General features: G+C 47.3%; 1 protein-coding gene across 1 annotated transcript in view; it reads left to right on the forward strand.

Moving 5' to 3' along the window:
* LOC135902134 (protein SPT2 homolog) overlaps positions 1-17,401 on the forward strand; it is a 136,469-nt gene that overhangs the window by 28,654 nt on the left and 90,414 nt on the right. Inside the window, exon 5 of the mRNA XM_065432065.2 lies at positions 14,718-14,990. Within this exon, the coding sequence (XP_065288137.1) occupies positions 14,718-14,990 (273 nt within the window). The remainder of the gene's footprint in view (positions 1-14,717; positions 14,991-17,401) is intronic.

A 17,401-nucleotide genomic window follows, 5' to 3' on the forward strand; every position in this document is an offset into this window, starting at 1 on the left:
ATGAAAAAACAACTTGCCGCAGGTGGGAACCGAACCCACAACCTTCGCATGTCGCGTGCGATGCTCTACCAATTGAGCTACCGCGGCGGCGTTTCCCCATCCACTTTCTTGGGTATTTATGTGTACTAGTAGAACCCTGGGAGTGTTAGCCAGCGCCCCCACTCACAGACCTTGGCGGCGGACGTGGAACGTCTTTTTTGCCGCAGGCGTCACGAGAACGTGATCTTTTCGGGTGAAGGCAACTGGTCAATAAACCCACATATGCTACCTGAAGGCATCAATGTTGCCGGATTCGAGACCCTCGTTATGTAATAAACGAGAAGAAAGGGGGTTAACCGAGGGGCCCGATATTTAATAGTCATATAATGAGAAGCCAACAAACACTGACACCAAGTACAACATAGGGGAAATTGCATGTGCTTAATAAATGAAATAAAGTAATGGTAAATAAATGGAAATTAAAGTGGATGAAAAAACAACTTGCCGCAGGTGGGAACCGAACCCACAACCTTCGCATGTCGCGTGCGATGCTCTACCAATTGAGCTACCGCGGCGGCGTTTCCCCATCCACTTTCTTGGGTATTTATGTGTACTAGTAGAACCCTGGGAGTGTTAGCCAGCGCCCCCACTCACAGACCTTGGCGGCGGACGTGGAACGTCTTTTTTGCCGCAGGCGTCACGAGAACGTGATCTTTTCGGGTGAAGGCAACTGGTCAATAAACCCACATATGCTACCTGAAGGCATCAATGTTGCCGGATTCGAGACCCTCGTTATGTAATAAACGAGAAGAAAGGGGGTTAACCGAGGGGCCCGATATTTAATAGTCATATAATGAGAAGCCAACAAACACTGACACCAAGTACAACATAGGGGAAATTGCATGTGCTTAATAAATGAAATAAAGTAATGGTAAATAAATGGAAATTAAAGTGGATGAAAAAACAACTTGCCGCAGGTGGGAACCGAACCCACAACCTTCGCATGTCGCGTGCGATGCTCTACCAATTGAGCTACCGCGGCGGCGTTTCCCCATCCACTTTCTTGGGTATTTATGTGTACTAGTAGAACCCTGGGAGTGTTAGCCAGCGCCCCCACTCACAGACCTTGGCGGCGGACGTGGAACGTCTTTTTTGCCGCAGGCGTCACGAGAACGTGATCTTTTCGGGTGAAGGCAACTGGTCAATAAACCCACATATGCTACCTGAAGGCATCAATGTTGCCGGATTCGAGACCCTCGTTATGTAATAAACGAGAAGAAAGGGGGTTAACCGAGGGGCCCGATATTTAATAGTCATATAATGAGAAGCCAACAAACACTGACACCAAGTACAACATAGGGGAAATTGCATGTGCTTAATAAATGAAATAAAGTAATGGTAAATAAATGGAAATTAAAGTGGATGAAAAAACAACTTGCCGCAGGTGGGAACCGAACCCACAACCTTCGCATGTCGCGTGCGATGCTCTACCAATTGAGCTACCGCGGCGGCGTTTCCCCATCCACTTTCTTGGGTATTTATGTGTACTAGTAGAACCTCCCAGGGTTCTACTAGGGGGTTCTACTCCCAGGGTTCTACTAGTACACATAAATACCCAAGAAAGTGGATGGGGAAACGCCGCCGCGGTAGCTCAATTGGTAGAGCATCGCACGCGACATGCGAAGGTTGTGGGTTCGGTTCCCACCTGCGGCAAGTTGTTTTTTCATCCACTTTAATTTCCATTTATTTACCATTACTTTATTTCATTTATTAAGCACATGCAATTTCCCCTATGTTGTACTTGGTGTCAGTGTTTGTTGGCTTCTCATTATATGACTATATATATATATATATATATATATATATATATATATATATATTATGGCGAAGAAATCCGACACGGCTGTGGACGGCACAATGGACACGGACAAGAAGACCCAACAGCGTAGGCTTAGCCAGTCACACCAAGAACAGTGTCTAGCCCGAGCCCCGCTTCAGTAGCATTGGTGATCCGGCTGCGGAGCTCTGCACGGCGCACTTCTTCCTTACAACTTCCCCCCCTCGCTGAAGACGGAGCCGCACAGGAGGCCTAAGGCATCGTGAGGACGAAGGGCTCGTGATACGGCTTGAGCCGATCTACGTGCACAGTTTCACGGCCTCGGCGACGCAGGTCCGTAGGGGGCGTCAGAGGTTCGATGACGTAGTTCACCGGAAAAGTTTGCTGTAGAACCCGGTAGGGCCCATGGTATCGGGATACAAACTTGGAGGAGACACCTGGTGTCGAAGTTGGAGGCACCCACAACGAAACGAGAGCGTCAGGGGAAAACTGGTGGTGGGGGCGCCCGTTGTCATGATGAAATTTCTGTACAGCTTGTTCTTGCGTTGTAAGAGAGCGAGCTAGTTGCCGACAATCTTCTGCATACCGGGCGGCTTCGGAAACAGGTGTACCCTCTAATAAGTCGGGATGGTAAGGAAGAATAGTGTCAATGGGAAATGATGGTTCGCGCCATATAGAAGAAAGAAGGGAGAAAAGCCCGTCCTTTATTGGGGTGCCGTATTGTAGGCGTACGTGACATAGGGAAGGATAAGGGCCTAGTTGGTGTGGTTGGAGGTGACATACATCGAAAGCATGTCGCCAAGAGTTCAGTTAAAGCGTTCTGTCAATCCATTTGTTTGCAGGTGATATGCGGTGGTGCAGCTATGAATAATACAGCATTCAGCGAGAAGTTCTTGAATGACATCAACGAGAAAGACACGGCCACGGTCGCTCAGGAGTTCGCGGGCAGTGCCGTCACGTAGAACGAAGCATTGAAGGAGGAAGGAGGCAACATCACAAGCCATTGCGGCTGGCAGAGCGGCCGTTTCTGCATACCTCGTGAGATAGTCTACAGCTACAAAGACCCAGCGATTGCCAGCAGCTGTGTATGGCAGAGGCCCGTAGAGGTCTATCCCATCTTGGTCAAAGGGTCGTGAAGGGCACGGCAAAGGTCGCATTGGTCCAGAAGGGCGGCAAGGATCAGGCTTCTGGCGTTGACATTCTGTGCAAGAGCAAATGTACTTTTGCACAAATGTGTACGTACCACGGCAATAAAACCTATGACGTAGTCTGGTGTAGGTCTTGAAGAGACCAGCTTGTGCGCACTGAGGGTCAGCGTGGGAAGCGGCGCATACATCAGTGCGGAGCTGCCGAGGTATTACAAGCAGCTATTTGCGGCCGTTGGAACTGTAGTACGACGATAGACAATTCCGTCGCGGATGGCGAAGTGCGAAGCTTGTCGGCGTAACGCTCAGGATGGTGGGCGTGTAGGTCAATTAGAGATGTAATCTATCAAAGATGAAATCCAGGAGTCCTTGCGCTGCTCCAAAGCCATGTCGACAGAAGCGAATGGAAGTGGGTCGTCTTGGACGGACACACTGACAATGTCGGCGTGGACAGACGAGCGCGAAAGGGCATTGGCATTGGCGTGCTTCTTGCCTGAGCGGTAGACAACCCGGATATCGTACTATTGGAGCCTCAGTGCCCACCGGGCTAGGCGGCCGCAGGGATCCTTGAGAGACGACAACCAGCAAAGTGCGTGATGGTCGGTAACGACATCGAAGGACCGGGCCGTACAGGTATGGGCGAAATTTTGTGATGGCCCAGAGGATCGCGAGATATTCTTTTTCCGCGACGGAATAGTTCGCTTCAGCTTTCGTCAGAGTGTGGCTCGCGTAAGCAACAACATATTCTTGGCAGCCAGGCTTTCGCTGGGCGAGCACAGCGCCAAGACCAACAACGCTAGCATCCGTATTGATTTCCGTGGGAGCAGTTGGATCGAAATAGCGCAGTATCGGTGGTGTTGTGAGCAGGCGACGTAGCACCGCGAAGGCATCATCGCAAGTCGGGGACCATACGGAAAGATTGGGGTCTCCTTGAAGAAGCTCTGTCAGAGGTGCCATAGTCAAAGCGAAATTTCTAATAAAGCGGCGGAAGTACAAGCAGAGGCCAATGAAACTGCGCAAGTCTTTTAGAGACGTTGGTCTCGGGAATTCTTAACAGCACATAGCTTAGCGGCATCAGGGAGAACGCCGTCCTTCGACACGACATGTCCAAGAATTGTCAGCTTGCGTGCCCCAAAGTGACATTTTTTCAGATTTAGTTGGAGGCCAGCGTCACTGAGACAGCGTAAAACCTGCTCCAAGCGATGAAGGTGAGTAGGAAAATCTGGTGTGAACACTACTACATCATCCAAATAACACAAGCACGTGTTCCATTTGAGGCCTCGAAGAATAGCGCCCATCATCCGCTCAAAAGTCGCGGGCGCGTTGCAAAGCCCGAATGGCATCACACAAAATTCGTATAAGCCATCTGGTGTGATGAAAGCAGTTTTAGGCTTATCATCTGCAGCCATAGGCACCTGCCAATAACCAGAGCGTAGATCGAGGGAGGAAAAGAACTCTGCACCTTGTAAGCTGTCGAGGGCGTCGTCGATCCGCGGCAATGGATAAACATCCTTTCGGGTTATTTTGTTTAGGCGGTGGTAATCCACGCAAAAGCAGATCGAGCCATCCTTCTTTTTAACTAAAACAAGTGGCGATGCCCATGGGCTGTCAGACGGCTCAATGACGCCACGCTTTAGCATGTCACCTACTTGCTCATCAATGACGCGTCGTTCTGTCGACGAGACGCGGTAGGATCGCTGCCATAGCGGTGAGTGAGAACCGGTGTCAATACGGTGACATACAGTCGTCATTCGGCCTAGAGAAGTGCCATGACTGTCAAAAGCAGGGTAAAATTTCTCGAGAAGACGGAGAAGGTCATGGCGTTGCGTGGGGCTTAAGGCGTTGTCGATGACGTGGCTGAAAACGTCTTCAGGCGATGTGGCAGGTACGGGACTACAGTAGAGGGTGTTGACCTCTGACGATCCAACAGAAAGTTCCGACGTGGTAATGGTGTCGTAAGGCTCCACAGTGCCGAGAGATTCACTGCGAAGCAACGCAATCGAGAATGGGAAGTGGTTGTGTATAGGAAGGTGAGTAGCACCGTCTTGAAGGCTAAGCAGTGCAGTTGGGAGTGCTGAGAAGTGGCGGTGAACGAAAGCAGTGGAAGGCGCGAAGAGTACGGTAGAGTCGGAGGCAACGGAACGGAATACAGGTGCCAGAACGGATGCGTGCGGACGTATATGGATGTCATCAGTGAGGGGCCACTTGGTGCAGGAAAGCGAAACGTCATCAGATGTGGCATTGCCAAGCGAAGAGAAGGCAACTTCTGCACAGGAGCAATCGATAACAGCTTGGTGACCGGAGAGAAAGTCCCAACCTAAAATAATATCGTGGGAACAGAGGGGAAGAACGACGAACTCGACTGTGTAGACCACTCCTTGAATTTCAAGTCTGGCGGTGCACGCAGCCACCGGCTGTACGTGCTGTGCTGTGCCTGTGCTGGAGTAAAGGACCGAAGGAAGGCGTCGTGACTTTTCGTATTGAGCAGCATATTTTTTCGGCAATTACAGATATGGCGGCACCTGTGTCAGTGAAGGCAAGCACAGAGACACCTTCAACAGCGACATCAATAACGTTGGGCGGCGAAAGAAGAGGGCTTGAGCGTTGCGACGATGGCGCAGTTGTTGCTTCGGGAACTGCGCCGCTTAGTTTTCCGTGTCAGCGGTAGAGGGACGTCAACTCATCGGGGAGAGCGAGCGACGACGAGGAGAAGGAGACCGGCAGTCGGAAACTGGGCGAAGGCTTGGGCGGGGAAGGGGTAAATCGCGGTCTGGAGCGTAAGACAAAGGATGGTCGTATGCGGTTGTGCGTGGGTTGTCACGTGCATGAAGTGGACGGCGGCGGCACAGGCGTGCAACGTGTCCGGGAATACTGCACGAATAGCAGATGGGCCGATTGTTTGGTGTGCGCCAGGGATTAATTACTCGATGGGCTGGAGGTCGTGGCGCTGTGGGGGTAAAAACAGGGCTAGGCATCGGAGGCGGAGCCCGGAAGGTCGGCGGTCGTGGTCATGCGTCGGCGTAAGTCAATGGGGCGGTGAGTTGAGGCGCTTGTTCCAGAGGAAGGACCTCGGACACTTGCTCTTCTATAACATGTCGCAGGGTCGGACTAAGGGACAAATTTGACTCCGCCGGGTTGGAGATGAGGGAGAGCTGGCGAGCTACTTCTTCCCGGACGAAAGCCTTGATCTGCGAGAGGAGGGTGGAATCTTGAATAGGGGAGGTCAAGCCGGACAACGATTCGTGATGGGGAACAAGACGGCGAGTGAGGATGCGTTGACGGTGGAGCTCGTCATAGCTTTGGCACAGTTCAATAGCTTGTGCAACAGTAGAGGGGCTCTTTGAAATGAGCATCTGAAATGCATCCTCGTCGATACTCTTCATTATATGCTTGATTTTATTGCCCTCAGTCATGGATGCATCAACGTATTTACAGCGATAGATAACATAACTTCGATGTAGCTGGTAAAGGTCTCATCAGGCTGCTGAGAGCGCGACTGCGGACGCTGTTCGGCACGAAGCTTTTGAACAGCAGGGCGGCCGAAGACCTCGCTGACTTTTGTCTTGAACACCGTCCAGCTTGGGACTTCGCTTTCGTGGTTCCGAAACCACAAGTGGGCAATTCCGGTGAGGTAAAGAGGGACGGTGGTCAGTTTCGTGATGCCATCCCATTTGTTGTTCAGACTGACGCGTTCGTATGATGAGAGCCAGTCATCAACGTCGTGGTCTTCAGTGCTGCTGAAGATGGGAGGGTCCCGCTGACGGAGTGTGCCAGGGCATACGGAGGACTGGGGAGCAAGTGGTGGTAAGCTCGTGGTGCTTGCGGTGGTCATGATGGCAGGGAGAGTCCAGCTGCGCAATTCCAGGATGACAGGAGACCCGGCAAACCTCCACCAATTATGGCAAAGAAATCCGACACGGCTGTGGACTGCACGATGGACGCGGACAAGAAGATGCAACAGCGTAGGCTTAGCCAGTCACACCAGGAACAGCGTCTAGCCCGAGCTTCACTTCAGTAGCATTGGCGATCCGGCTGCGGAGCTCTGCACGGCACACTTTTTCTTCCTTACAACATTATATATATATATATATGGTTGTCCAATAAAGGTGTATGCATTCATTCGGTCAACTCGGCTCCAACTCACTTGGGTGGACGCGGCTAGTGTCTGTCAGCATCCCACATCGTACACGAAACAGCAGTAATCAAAGCCACCATCATCGCCACCATTTTGATTACCTTGCCGCCTCGAACCAGCGCTCTCACACATGGATCTGCTGGCAGCCGTAGCCACCACTGCGCTAACGCTAGGCCTAGCTGCTACGACGCTTGCTGTTAAGCTTCTTGCCGTTCTGCGCCGTGTTTTTCATTGAAATAATTCCCCGCTGTCAGCAATGGCACCGACTCCTCCTTTGCGGCCCTCGTGATTTGCTTCGAAGCTCAGAAAGCACGGTGCGTTGCATAATGCCGGTTCCCGAAAGTCAGCTTCGACTCTGTACAGAAATGTTACGTGGTGAAGCATATGCGAAAGTATTGTGGTGACGCATGACAAGTGTGGGAAGGGGCAATTGTCATAGGACACAGTATGTATTCTGTAGTTATACACGAGTGCACCCGCCACCTCCTGTCACAGTATGAGCACCGATATGCCTAATTTATTTATTAATTTATTGTACCTTCAAGGCCCGAAGGCATTACAGAAGATAGTGGAACAAAATACAGGGCATGTGCAGATAACAGGGTATAATAGTAAAAGAAATTTAGAAAGTGTGGATTAACAAAAGTATTCTTCAATAGCAGCTCTAAAAGCAGATGTGTTGGTTATGTTAACAATTGAGGCTGCAGATGATTCCATTCATTGGTAGTTTTAGGAATAAATGAATAAAAAAATAGGTTCGTGCGACAGTGTGGAACGCTCAATTTATGGCGATGGTCAGTACGAGATGATATATATGCAGGTTCGGACAAAAGTTCACTTTTTGGCACTTTCTGTTGCATTAACTGTCATAAAAAATTGTGCCAGAAATAACTGATATCAAGGCTTCCACCTTTTTTGTCTATTTATTAAGTAAAGAAAATATCACAAACTTTAGAACTATATCAGTTCGAAACCAGCAAAGCAGTGCATGAAGCTGATATGAAAAATGGGAAGGCCATGAAATGAACGAATTGACAAATATTTTATGAAACTTTGTAATTCATGAACCTTGTTTATATGAGGGGAAGTTAAAAAGGGACTTTGCAGCAAAGGTACCTATAGTTTAATGATAGAAAACTGAAACCTACATTATTTTTCTGCATAACCTCTCTGCACTTCAACGCACTTTGCCCAACATTTCACAAGTTTTTTTATTCCGTTGGGAAAAAGCTTTTTATTTGCACCTGTAACCAATTTTGCACCGCATCAATGACTTCTGCATCGGCTGCAAATATTCTTCCCGAGCGCTTCCTTCAATGGTCCAAACATGAAAATCACTTGCAGCCAGGTCTGGACTGTATGGCGGATGTTCCAGCAATTCGAATCCAACTTGATCCTTTATTGTTTCAGTCGTCTGTTTGGCAGAATGTGGCCGAGCGTTATCTTGCTGTAGGATGACACCTTTTCGCAGTTTTCCAGGACATTTGGATATGATTGCAGGTTTCAGTTTAGTTCGCAACACATCACAATAGTTCTCATTGTTCACTGTTGCCTCTTGGGGTGAAATGAACTGCTGCCACAATTTCCATGTCCCAGAATAGTGTTAGTATAATCTTCCCAGCTGATGGTCGATGTTTAAATTTCTTAACTTCTGGTGATGATGAGTGCTTGCAAACCATGCCCGCAGCCTTACTTTCCGGTTCATGATGATGTACCCAAGTTTCATCTACAATAACAATTTGCTGTAAAAGTGCATCTCCCTTGTGATGATAACGGGTCAAATGTTTGCGAGAGTTGTCCAACCTTTGTGCCTTATGCTGCGCTGACAATTCTTTCGGGACCCACCTTGCGCACATTGTCAAAAAATCTTGCCTGTCGTGTAAGATGGAATACGCTGAACCACTGTGAACCACTGAACCACTGTACACTGTGATACGTCTGTTTTCCATCACCATACCCTCAACGACTTTCAAATTGTCCTCAGTCTTTGACGTCAATGGCCTGCCCAATCTTTCCTGATCACATAAAAAGAGTTTTTCCTTGTCTGAAACGCTCTATCCATTCGTAGAGCTTGCTTCGCAATAAAGAACTGTCACCACGCTGCGCTTGCATTCGACGAATAACTTCCGCAGGTTTATCACAATCCGCAAACAAAAAACAAATCACTGCCCTCCTTTCCTCCATGGGGCAGATCGACAATGGAGCTGCCATGTTTAACGGTCTTCTACACTCTAACGACTAACACGGGAATAAAAGTGACACATTCCATAGAAGCGTTGCAGAACGCTGGATACTAGCAGTGTTACCAAACCCTAGTGCGAGAAATTGCAAAAGTCCCTTTACTTTTTGACTTCCCATCGTATTTTTATACATATGCAACAGCCATTGAAAAATCTCAATGACGTTGTTCTTTGTTCCAATGTATTTTGCAGGAGCAGCTGTCACCAGTCGTGTAGTGCGAGTAATAGTGCCAAAATTAGTCACAAGAGAGAGAGCACATATAGAAAGAAGGAGTTCTGCAAAATATACATTAGAAATGCGAAGATACAATGAAATAAACGAATGCGAAAATAGAGCTTAATAAAAGGCAAAAAAATCTCACTGGAAACAAAGTTCAATGCATGTATACACAACACCTCACAACAAGATATTTAAATGTACGTATAAGTCTCCAATAAACCTACGTACCTAACCAAAAGCCACTGTATATAATGCGTCAAAACAGGCAGATAACCGTGTTGTGCAATCGCAGATTCACAGACCACAGAATCATTATGGCCCCCCCCCCTCTCTCAACTCTCACCTATGCATCGCCTGTGATGCATCATGAAGGAGCCCGTGTCACGAAAAATCCGGCGTCAGCATCAGGCATCGTTACCACAAAAATATTTTTGAACCACCTATACCCAGGCTAGCGATGTGATGCAAGAAATTTACTAAAATAATTGAATTTCTCAAACTAAAATACCCGAAAAAATCGTAAACTATGACATACACACAATCTACAGGCATGATAGCTCTCCGTCTGTAATTTGACTACACGAGAAAACATAATTCTGTTAAGCTGCAGCGTCCACAATTTGCGCACGCCGGCGCGCGGGTGTCTCGAGGGCGACAGAGCGGCGCGCCCGGTTCCTTGCAATACCTCCAGTTGGCGCTCGCCTCCACCGTATCGTGGCCCATGCAAGAGGTCGTGTTTCTACCACAGAGCCAGCCTTCATGCAAAGCGTTCACGGCCAGTGTTTTCCGGTAAACATTACGGTTACATGCGCTCCAGTTGCCGGGAAGCGTGAGAAGCAGTTGGAGATCTTTGAATGCTATCGCGTTTGACTGTTAAAGGCAAAGCTTAAACGTCTCAAATTTTCTTCCTTGCGGACACAAGACTGAGCCACCATTGTCAGTTCACACATCCCCCTACCCCCTACACTTTCACTCGTGCATACGCAATGTTATCGCTCTTGGAGTTTGTACGCAACATGATAGCGACGGCAGGAACACGCCTGGACTGTCTGTATAATTTTCATAGCAATAACGTAAGAGTATCTGGCAAATGAAAAGTCCCGTGGCCCATTACGTTTCACAAAAGAAGTAAAAAAAAAAAATCGAACTGTCACTGTGCCACAATTTGCTGCGCAACAACAATGTACTTTTCTCTTTTGTGGGGCGGGGACACCGAAATAAAAAGAAAAAGAAAACGCAAAGGTAAGCATGTTGGCCACAATCGAATGCCTACTTTGGGCACCTAATGTGGCTACCGAAGGACTATTGAAGAAAACGTGAGACGCTTGGTCCACAGAGAACCATATGCACACTGCTCGGTATCCTACACGGGCAAGACAAAAGATTTTCTGAAGAGGTTGCAATAACATTGAAGTGAAGGTTATGCCCTCAAGTGAACGCGTTGCAGTAGGTCGAGTCCCTGTAGTGATGGCAGCGAGCGACCATTGTTTCTTTTTCTCGTCTGTTAGCCAGAAAGTGTCTAAAACTCTGCCAGGCCAAAACCAACTTGGCCAGAGTAAAATTAACGCACACCGAAGTGTGCCCCACGGTGGTCGGGGCAACAGGTGAAAAACGCATGCACTCTGGCTGGTTCCGGCAGCCCGCGAGTAGCGAGAACAAGAAAATTGAAGAGGCTGAATGTGTCTTCGCGAATGCATCCCACTAACAAATGTCATGAAACAAAACACTGACAGCATATGCCTTTTATGTTAAATATTCTCAGGCTTAAATATTAGAAGTGCAAAACAATAACAGAGCTTTCATGGTTATATTGCGCTCAGTTTTACACAGACGATATTAAGGAAGGACAGGACGTGGACGGACGGACGTCCTGTCCTTCCTTAATATCGTCTGTGTAAAACTGAGCGCAATATAACCATGAACGTTCACCAACTAGCCCCCTTCATTGCTTTACTAAATAATAGAGCTTAAACCCCATAAATGATGTAATTTTATTCTCACGGCTGTGCACTACCTCCACCATTAGCCTAGGAAAGAGGTACAGAAAAGTGGTGGTAATGTTGCTAAGAAAAACATACGCTTTAATTAATAGACATAAACGAAATTGTCCCCAACGGCAGTGTTCAAACAGAGGACACCTAGCACATTAGACCATTTATACTTAGTCAGCTTACGTTTATGTTTCAATTCATGCTGTAACTACAGCCGCAAGTCTTGCACTTTGTTTAATATTCTAAGGGGTCGCTATCGCATTCATTGCTTTACCCTTATGGTGAAACCGTGATATATTTTTCACTGATGCTGCCAATTTGACTTTCTGGCTGTCATGCACTTACTGGTTCTATGGTGCTATCTAAATGAACCATTCAAAAACTATGCTGCCGCATCACTCATTGGATAAAGTGAATTGGAAGGCAGAGTTAAATGAAGTGGAGAAACTTTCAAGCTCTCTGAAGGCTGACGTACATGGTGCATTTTGTACAGGAATAACAGCTGTCAGCATTAACCGGACAAAGGTTTTACCTCCAGCTAGCTTGTCTTTGCATCGGTGACAGCTTATAAATTCATCGACACTGTCGTTTACTGCATGGAGCTGTGGCTTGCAGTGGGAACGTAGAGTCCACTGTGTAAGGCTTATTATTGCCTGCATAAAGATGTCTCGTGTTGCTTAAACCCACAGAGCCTAACGTACAATTTAATTTCATTTATTTCTTATTAAAGGCTCAAGGGCGTTACCTAAGGCGAAGCTTGAGTTCATGTTTTCATTGCTCACAAGAACATAATATAAATGAGAAAAGTAAGAAGGGAAAAGAAAAAGAAGTCACTTATTAACAACGGTGGTGAGAAAACACTAATATAGGTCACGCTAACAAAGTTATACATAAATATGCATTATAATTTACATTATTTTACACATTTTACATTTTACAATTTTTCCTCTGCAGAGTTTGATAATTCAAAATTCTGATTTATATGTGAAAAACACTGAATGCAAAGCTCATAGTAGCATCTAACAGCAAAGTTTTGCAACAGTTTGCTTGTGCCAGTGTGCTGCTGCATGGTTGGTATCAAACATCAGCCTGGGTAGAGCCAGTGATGCAGCTGTCGTCAGAACCCTGAAGTGGCTGCATGACCAGGGCTTCGGCGAGTATGTGAAGCCAGAGGTTGGCGTCAGTGATGCAGCGTCATGAAGATCCAGCAACCCAGCATTGTTTGGCTGTTAGAATGCACAGCTGGACAGCAGCATTAGTGGAACTGGCACAGAATACCAGAACATGCATCATATGTAGAGCAAAGTATAGAAGTACTTAGCCCGGATATAGTGAAGCATTTGAAAAGACTCGGGTATAGCTTAGGAATTTGTGCTGAATACAGTGAGGCATTTGGAAAGTCGTGGGTAGATTTTGGGCAAGCCAGGCACCTAACCTATGACTCCCAAGAGGTGTGAGAACTACCTTATAGTACGGCTTCACAGTCTCTTGATGTGGGGATTGTTTGATCTGTGAAGGGTATTCGTGGAGGTTCCGGCCCCCGTCCCCAAGGCCTGTGTGCCGGGGACGGGGAGTAGGGGCCTCCTTATCCGGTGGTACAATAAAGTTGCTATCATCATCATCATTTGATAACATTGAGGCGAGCTTTCCGCTGTGGCTAGCTCAGCAAACCAGTGACTTATTAATTAGCATGCTAAATACTTTTTTTGCTCAAGTAACATTTTTATTTGTTCGAATGTACTTTTCATGAGTAGAAATGAAGGTGAACAAGTTTTCATTTTCCTACGAATATCTATGTCTCCAAGCGAAGCCGAAGGGAACAATTTGAATAGTTGTCAAACTTTGACATTAGAGCCAGATATTATGTATTTACAGCAGCCGTACAGCTGCTGCAAACACACAATATCTTTGAATAATTGAGCAGGTGCAGAAATCAGTAGGTGACTGTAAACGAATCTCTTTGCCATGCCTCATGTATAATCGACAACGCTGTCGATTATACATGCTTTAAAATTTACTATATTCGTTCATGTATAACAGGCACCAAAAGTTTCTTTTATTCAGCAGTAAAACTCTAATTGAGGTGTGCTTTCATGGCAGCACGAATTTTGCCTCCAATAGGGCTTTCACATCGACATAGCTCATGATGCCATTCTCCACCATCAACATCATCGTTGTGGGGTTCTCAGCCATGTTTTTGGGACAAAGGAATGACAACACAGTAGTGCAAACAGTCACAAGGGCATTTATTGCACCTTCAATACGCAAATGCCTGCTAGCTGAGTTGCTATCCATAAAACATGCCGATGGGCGCGCGACAAATCGAGAAAGTCCAACTTACTGCTACCGGATAGTGAGCGAATATGTTCACCCGATGCTGGACACAAACACGTGGTCATTCGCGTACGGTCAGGCGAATGGTGGCACGTTCGAACGATCATGTTCGTCCATTCCGATGTAGGCCTCGCGAGACGCTCTTGCAGAAGCATGGATTGGCCCATGCGCGGAACGTCCGCACCGCTTGCCGACCTGGAGCCAAAGAGGAAGAGCCTACTCCCTGTCACACTCGACCAACCCTGTCATTAGGTGACGCTAGCAGCGCCACACTCGCGCCATCTCTCGTAATGCACTGCAACCAGACCCACCACTGCCGGCACTAAACTACGTGGAAAAGCCGGATTACAGGTAACGCGACACATAAGGGGTTGCAACAACACATAAGGGGATACATGAGAGTCGCGCATCCCCACACCGTAGAAGTGGGGGACAGAGCTCCTGGCTGAATGTATGGCATGGGTGTTTGTGCATCTGCGAATAGAGTCTGTTTGTAAAAACAGTCTCATATAACCTACTTCCGTAGGTTATATGCAAACATTTCTTTTTCATTCTGGGATGTGGTAATTGGGTGTGCAGCTTATTACCCCTAAAAGTACATACATTCGTTCATTTCATTTCGAATAATGAAATTCAAGCCGGAGTGAATATTAAATAGCTTAGTATTCGATTGAATATTAGAAAATATTGGACATTTGCACAAGCCTAATTGATACCAATTGTAGTGGAGGTGCAGCAGCTACGTTTACATTGTAATGCTCTCTGTCACTGTGCACTTTGCGAAAAGAGCAACCTGAGCAGTGTATCAAGCTGGAGGTTGCTGTTTTTCCCTGCAGAAGCAGGAACCACCAGAACGCAAGCCACGCAAGCGCAAATACGAGCTATACACTGGCGAGCAATCGGATGAGGAGAAGAAGAAGCCGCCGCCGCCCAAAGCGACCCCACGGCCAGCCCCCATTGTGGACTACCACACGCTGCTCCAGCTGGCCAACGCAAAGCAGCACGAGCCGGTTGTCATCGAGCGGCTGGCGCCCACTCGGTCCGACGAGTCACGGCCCCTCACCAAGCAGGAGAAGGAACGACGCCTCGAGGAGGAACTGCACCGAAAGGTGCGCACACATTTATAGCTGTAGAAGGAATAGAAATGTTGAAAGAATGATTGACAGTGGCCAAACAAATGTTGCCGAAGCCAACATTTATATAAGGAGACCTGTCTCCAGGGCAGTTAATGCCCCGGCAAAGGCAAGAGCCCTTGAAGAAATGTTGGCTTCAACATCATTCCTTGTTCTGCCACTGTTAATCTCTCTAAGCTGCCATTTTCCTGTGAACCACACTCTTGTTTTTGGCTGGTAAACTAGTTGATCTTGCATTCTGACCGAGGCAGCTTGGGGCAAAGTGGCAAACAGACACAAATGCAAAGCTACGAGGACAAGCACTACTGGGAACTACTTATTAAAGGGCGCCAAACCAACTCTGGGATTTTAGCCACCTCCGAGCCTGAAGCAACGTGAGGTGAATGCACTTTAGACAGTTGGGCGGCACACAAAGTGTCTGTTGCAAGCTTTTCTAACTTATATTGCACACAGCTGAGATTTTATTCTAGGTCTAGAAAGCGTAAAACATGCCTCTTTTAATGTTTGAACTACATGTTCAGTGATTTTAATTTTTAAGGAATTCTTAAGGAAGGGCTTGGTGCCTACCGGCAAGTCAACTGTAGCACTGCAGCACCCATTCAAGAAGCATTGGAGGGGATTTTGTTACCAGTCATGCCTTGTGCAGGGCAATTTGACGTTTCTAATTTTTTTATTGATGATATAAATCTATATTAATCGGTTGATGTGGCACGAGCAAAAACAGGAAGGCAGGTATTGTTGTACAGCTGCATGCATTCCGCTGAGGTGCTGCACATGACAGTCACCACTCTTGTTCGACTAAGATTCATGACACAGCATGCTGTTTTAAACCTGAGCGTGAAGCTACCTGCTTGTGAATTAGTGTATGCCCACCTTGCTTTCTTTAGGTCACCTGTTCATTTTCATTCGTTCAGTTGTGCATTATGAGTGCTGTGTTATGCTAAAGACGCATGCATTTTGTCCACTTTTGCATGTACCATATTTACTCGAATCAAACGCGCACCTTTCTTCCAATAAAATGGGTCCAGAAATTGCACGTGCGTTAGAATTGAGTATGACCCTAAATCCGCGTTACCATATCGCCATCGGCATTTGAAATAGGGCCACCTTGTACGTGCTTCTAGCCTAGCTGCCGTAGCTTCCTCCATGTGCATACCCTATTTGCACGACTGTAAGTCGACTTGATAGTAAGTCGACCCCCCCATATCACATGTGACAGGGGAAAAAAGAAAGAAGAGCCTACCCGCATTCTATAACGAAAATTTATTAGTAGCTGTCATGGTCACTGGACTACTACTCCTCACTAGTGCTGCCATCGTCATTGCTGCTACGGTCCCACAGCAGGTCGCCGTCCAGCGAAATTCCGCCTTTGCACACATACATAAGTCCATGCTGAAAGCACTCAACCAGACAGAGCCGTCAGGGAGGCTCTTTTAACATGTCCAGTTGGCATAAGTTCGCAGTCTTCTGCCGACAGCCACTCATACTCTCGCCAGAGCAGGTCCTTAAAAGGCGAAGATCCACGATTGTCTCATGACCATGTCGCAAGTCACTGGCATGGTCCGATCATGCATTTCGGTGACATACGCCACAAACTTGGCCTTCACCTCCGGAAAGCGTCCCGACTTCGGCCCGCGGAAACCTCTTCACTTGCCGTCACAGGTGAAAATTTTGCTTTGCTGCCTTCACCACCCTCGCACCCCCTATTAAGAAACATCAAACATGCGGCCCGCTGCACAGTTATTTGTTTCTTCAGCGTAAAGGATGGCAGCCCTCTTCAACGCTGCTGTGAATGAGCGCCGAATGTTTAGTGGACTCGAGCACTCATGACGATTGAGGAAACACGAATGTAGCATGTGGCCTGGCAGTCAAATCGAACGCATGAAACTAAAGAGCTACAGGGAAAGAGAAACACGCGAGATTGCGCGAGCCACGAACAGTGTCTGCTCTTCCATGAACTATCAATACATTTCTTGGCCAATCCCCCATTGCGGGTAGGAGCCACACGTGTGACAAGCTACAACAACAACAACAAATACTCCCCGCAAGTGCTGCTGTTCTGTGGGTACCATCGCAACTGGAACAGCGGCACTTCCATGAACTATTCACATCCCCACATGAGTGCTGTGCGTGCTGTAAAACTCAAAAATGTTGAAAAACCCTTCCGAAAAGCGAACAAACGCACGGGATAGCGGAAAGCTACGGGGGAGGCCGTAGAGCAAACATAAAATTGGAACTAGTACGTTGTAGCTTCCCTGATATCCGTTGGCCTCACTTTTTTTTTTCATGCTGTGTTTTGGTTTCGACTGTAAGTTGACCCCCCCACTTCAGATTTTCAAATTAAAAAGAAAGAGGTCGACTTGCTATGGTGTAAATACGGTACTTCC

This window comes from Dermacentor albipictus, chromosome 3, assembly GCF_038994185.2.
Source record: "Dermacentor albipictus isolate Rhodes 1998 colony chromosome 3, USDA_Dalb.pri_finalv2, whole genome shotgun sequence".
Taxonomy (NCBI): Eukaryota; Metazoa; Arthropoda; class Arachnida; order Ixodida; family Ixodidae; genus Dermacentor; species Dermacentor albipictus.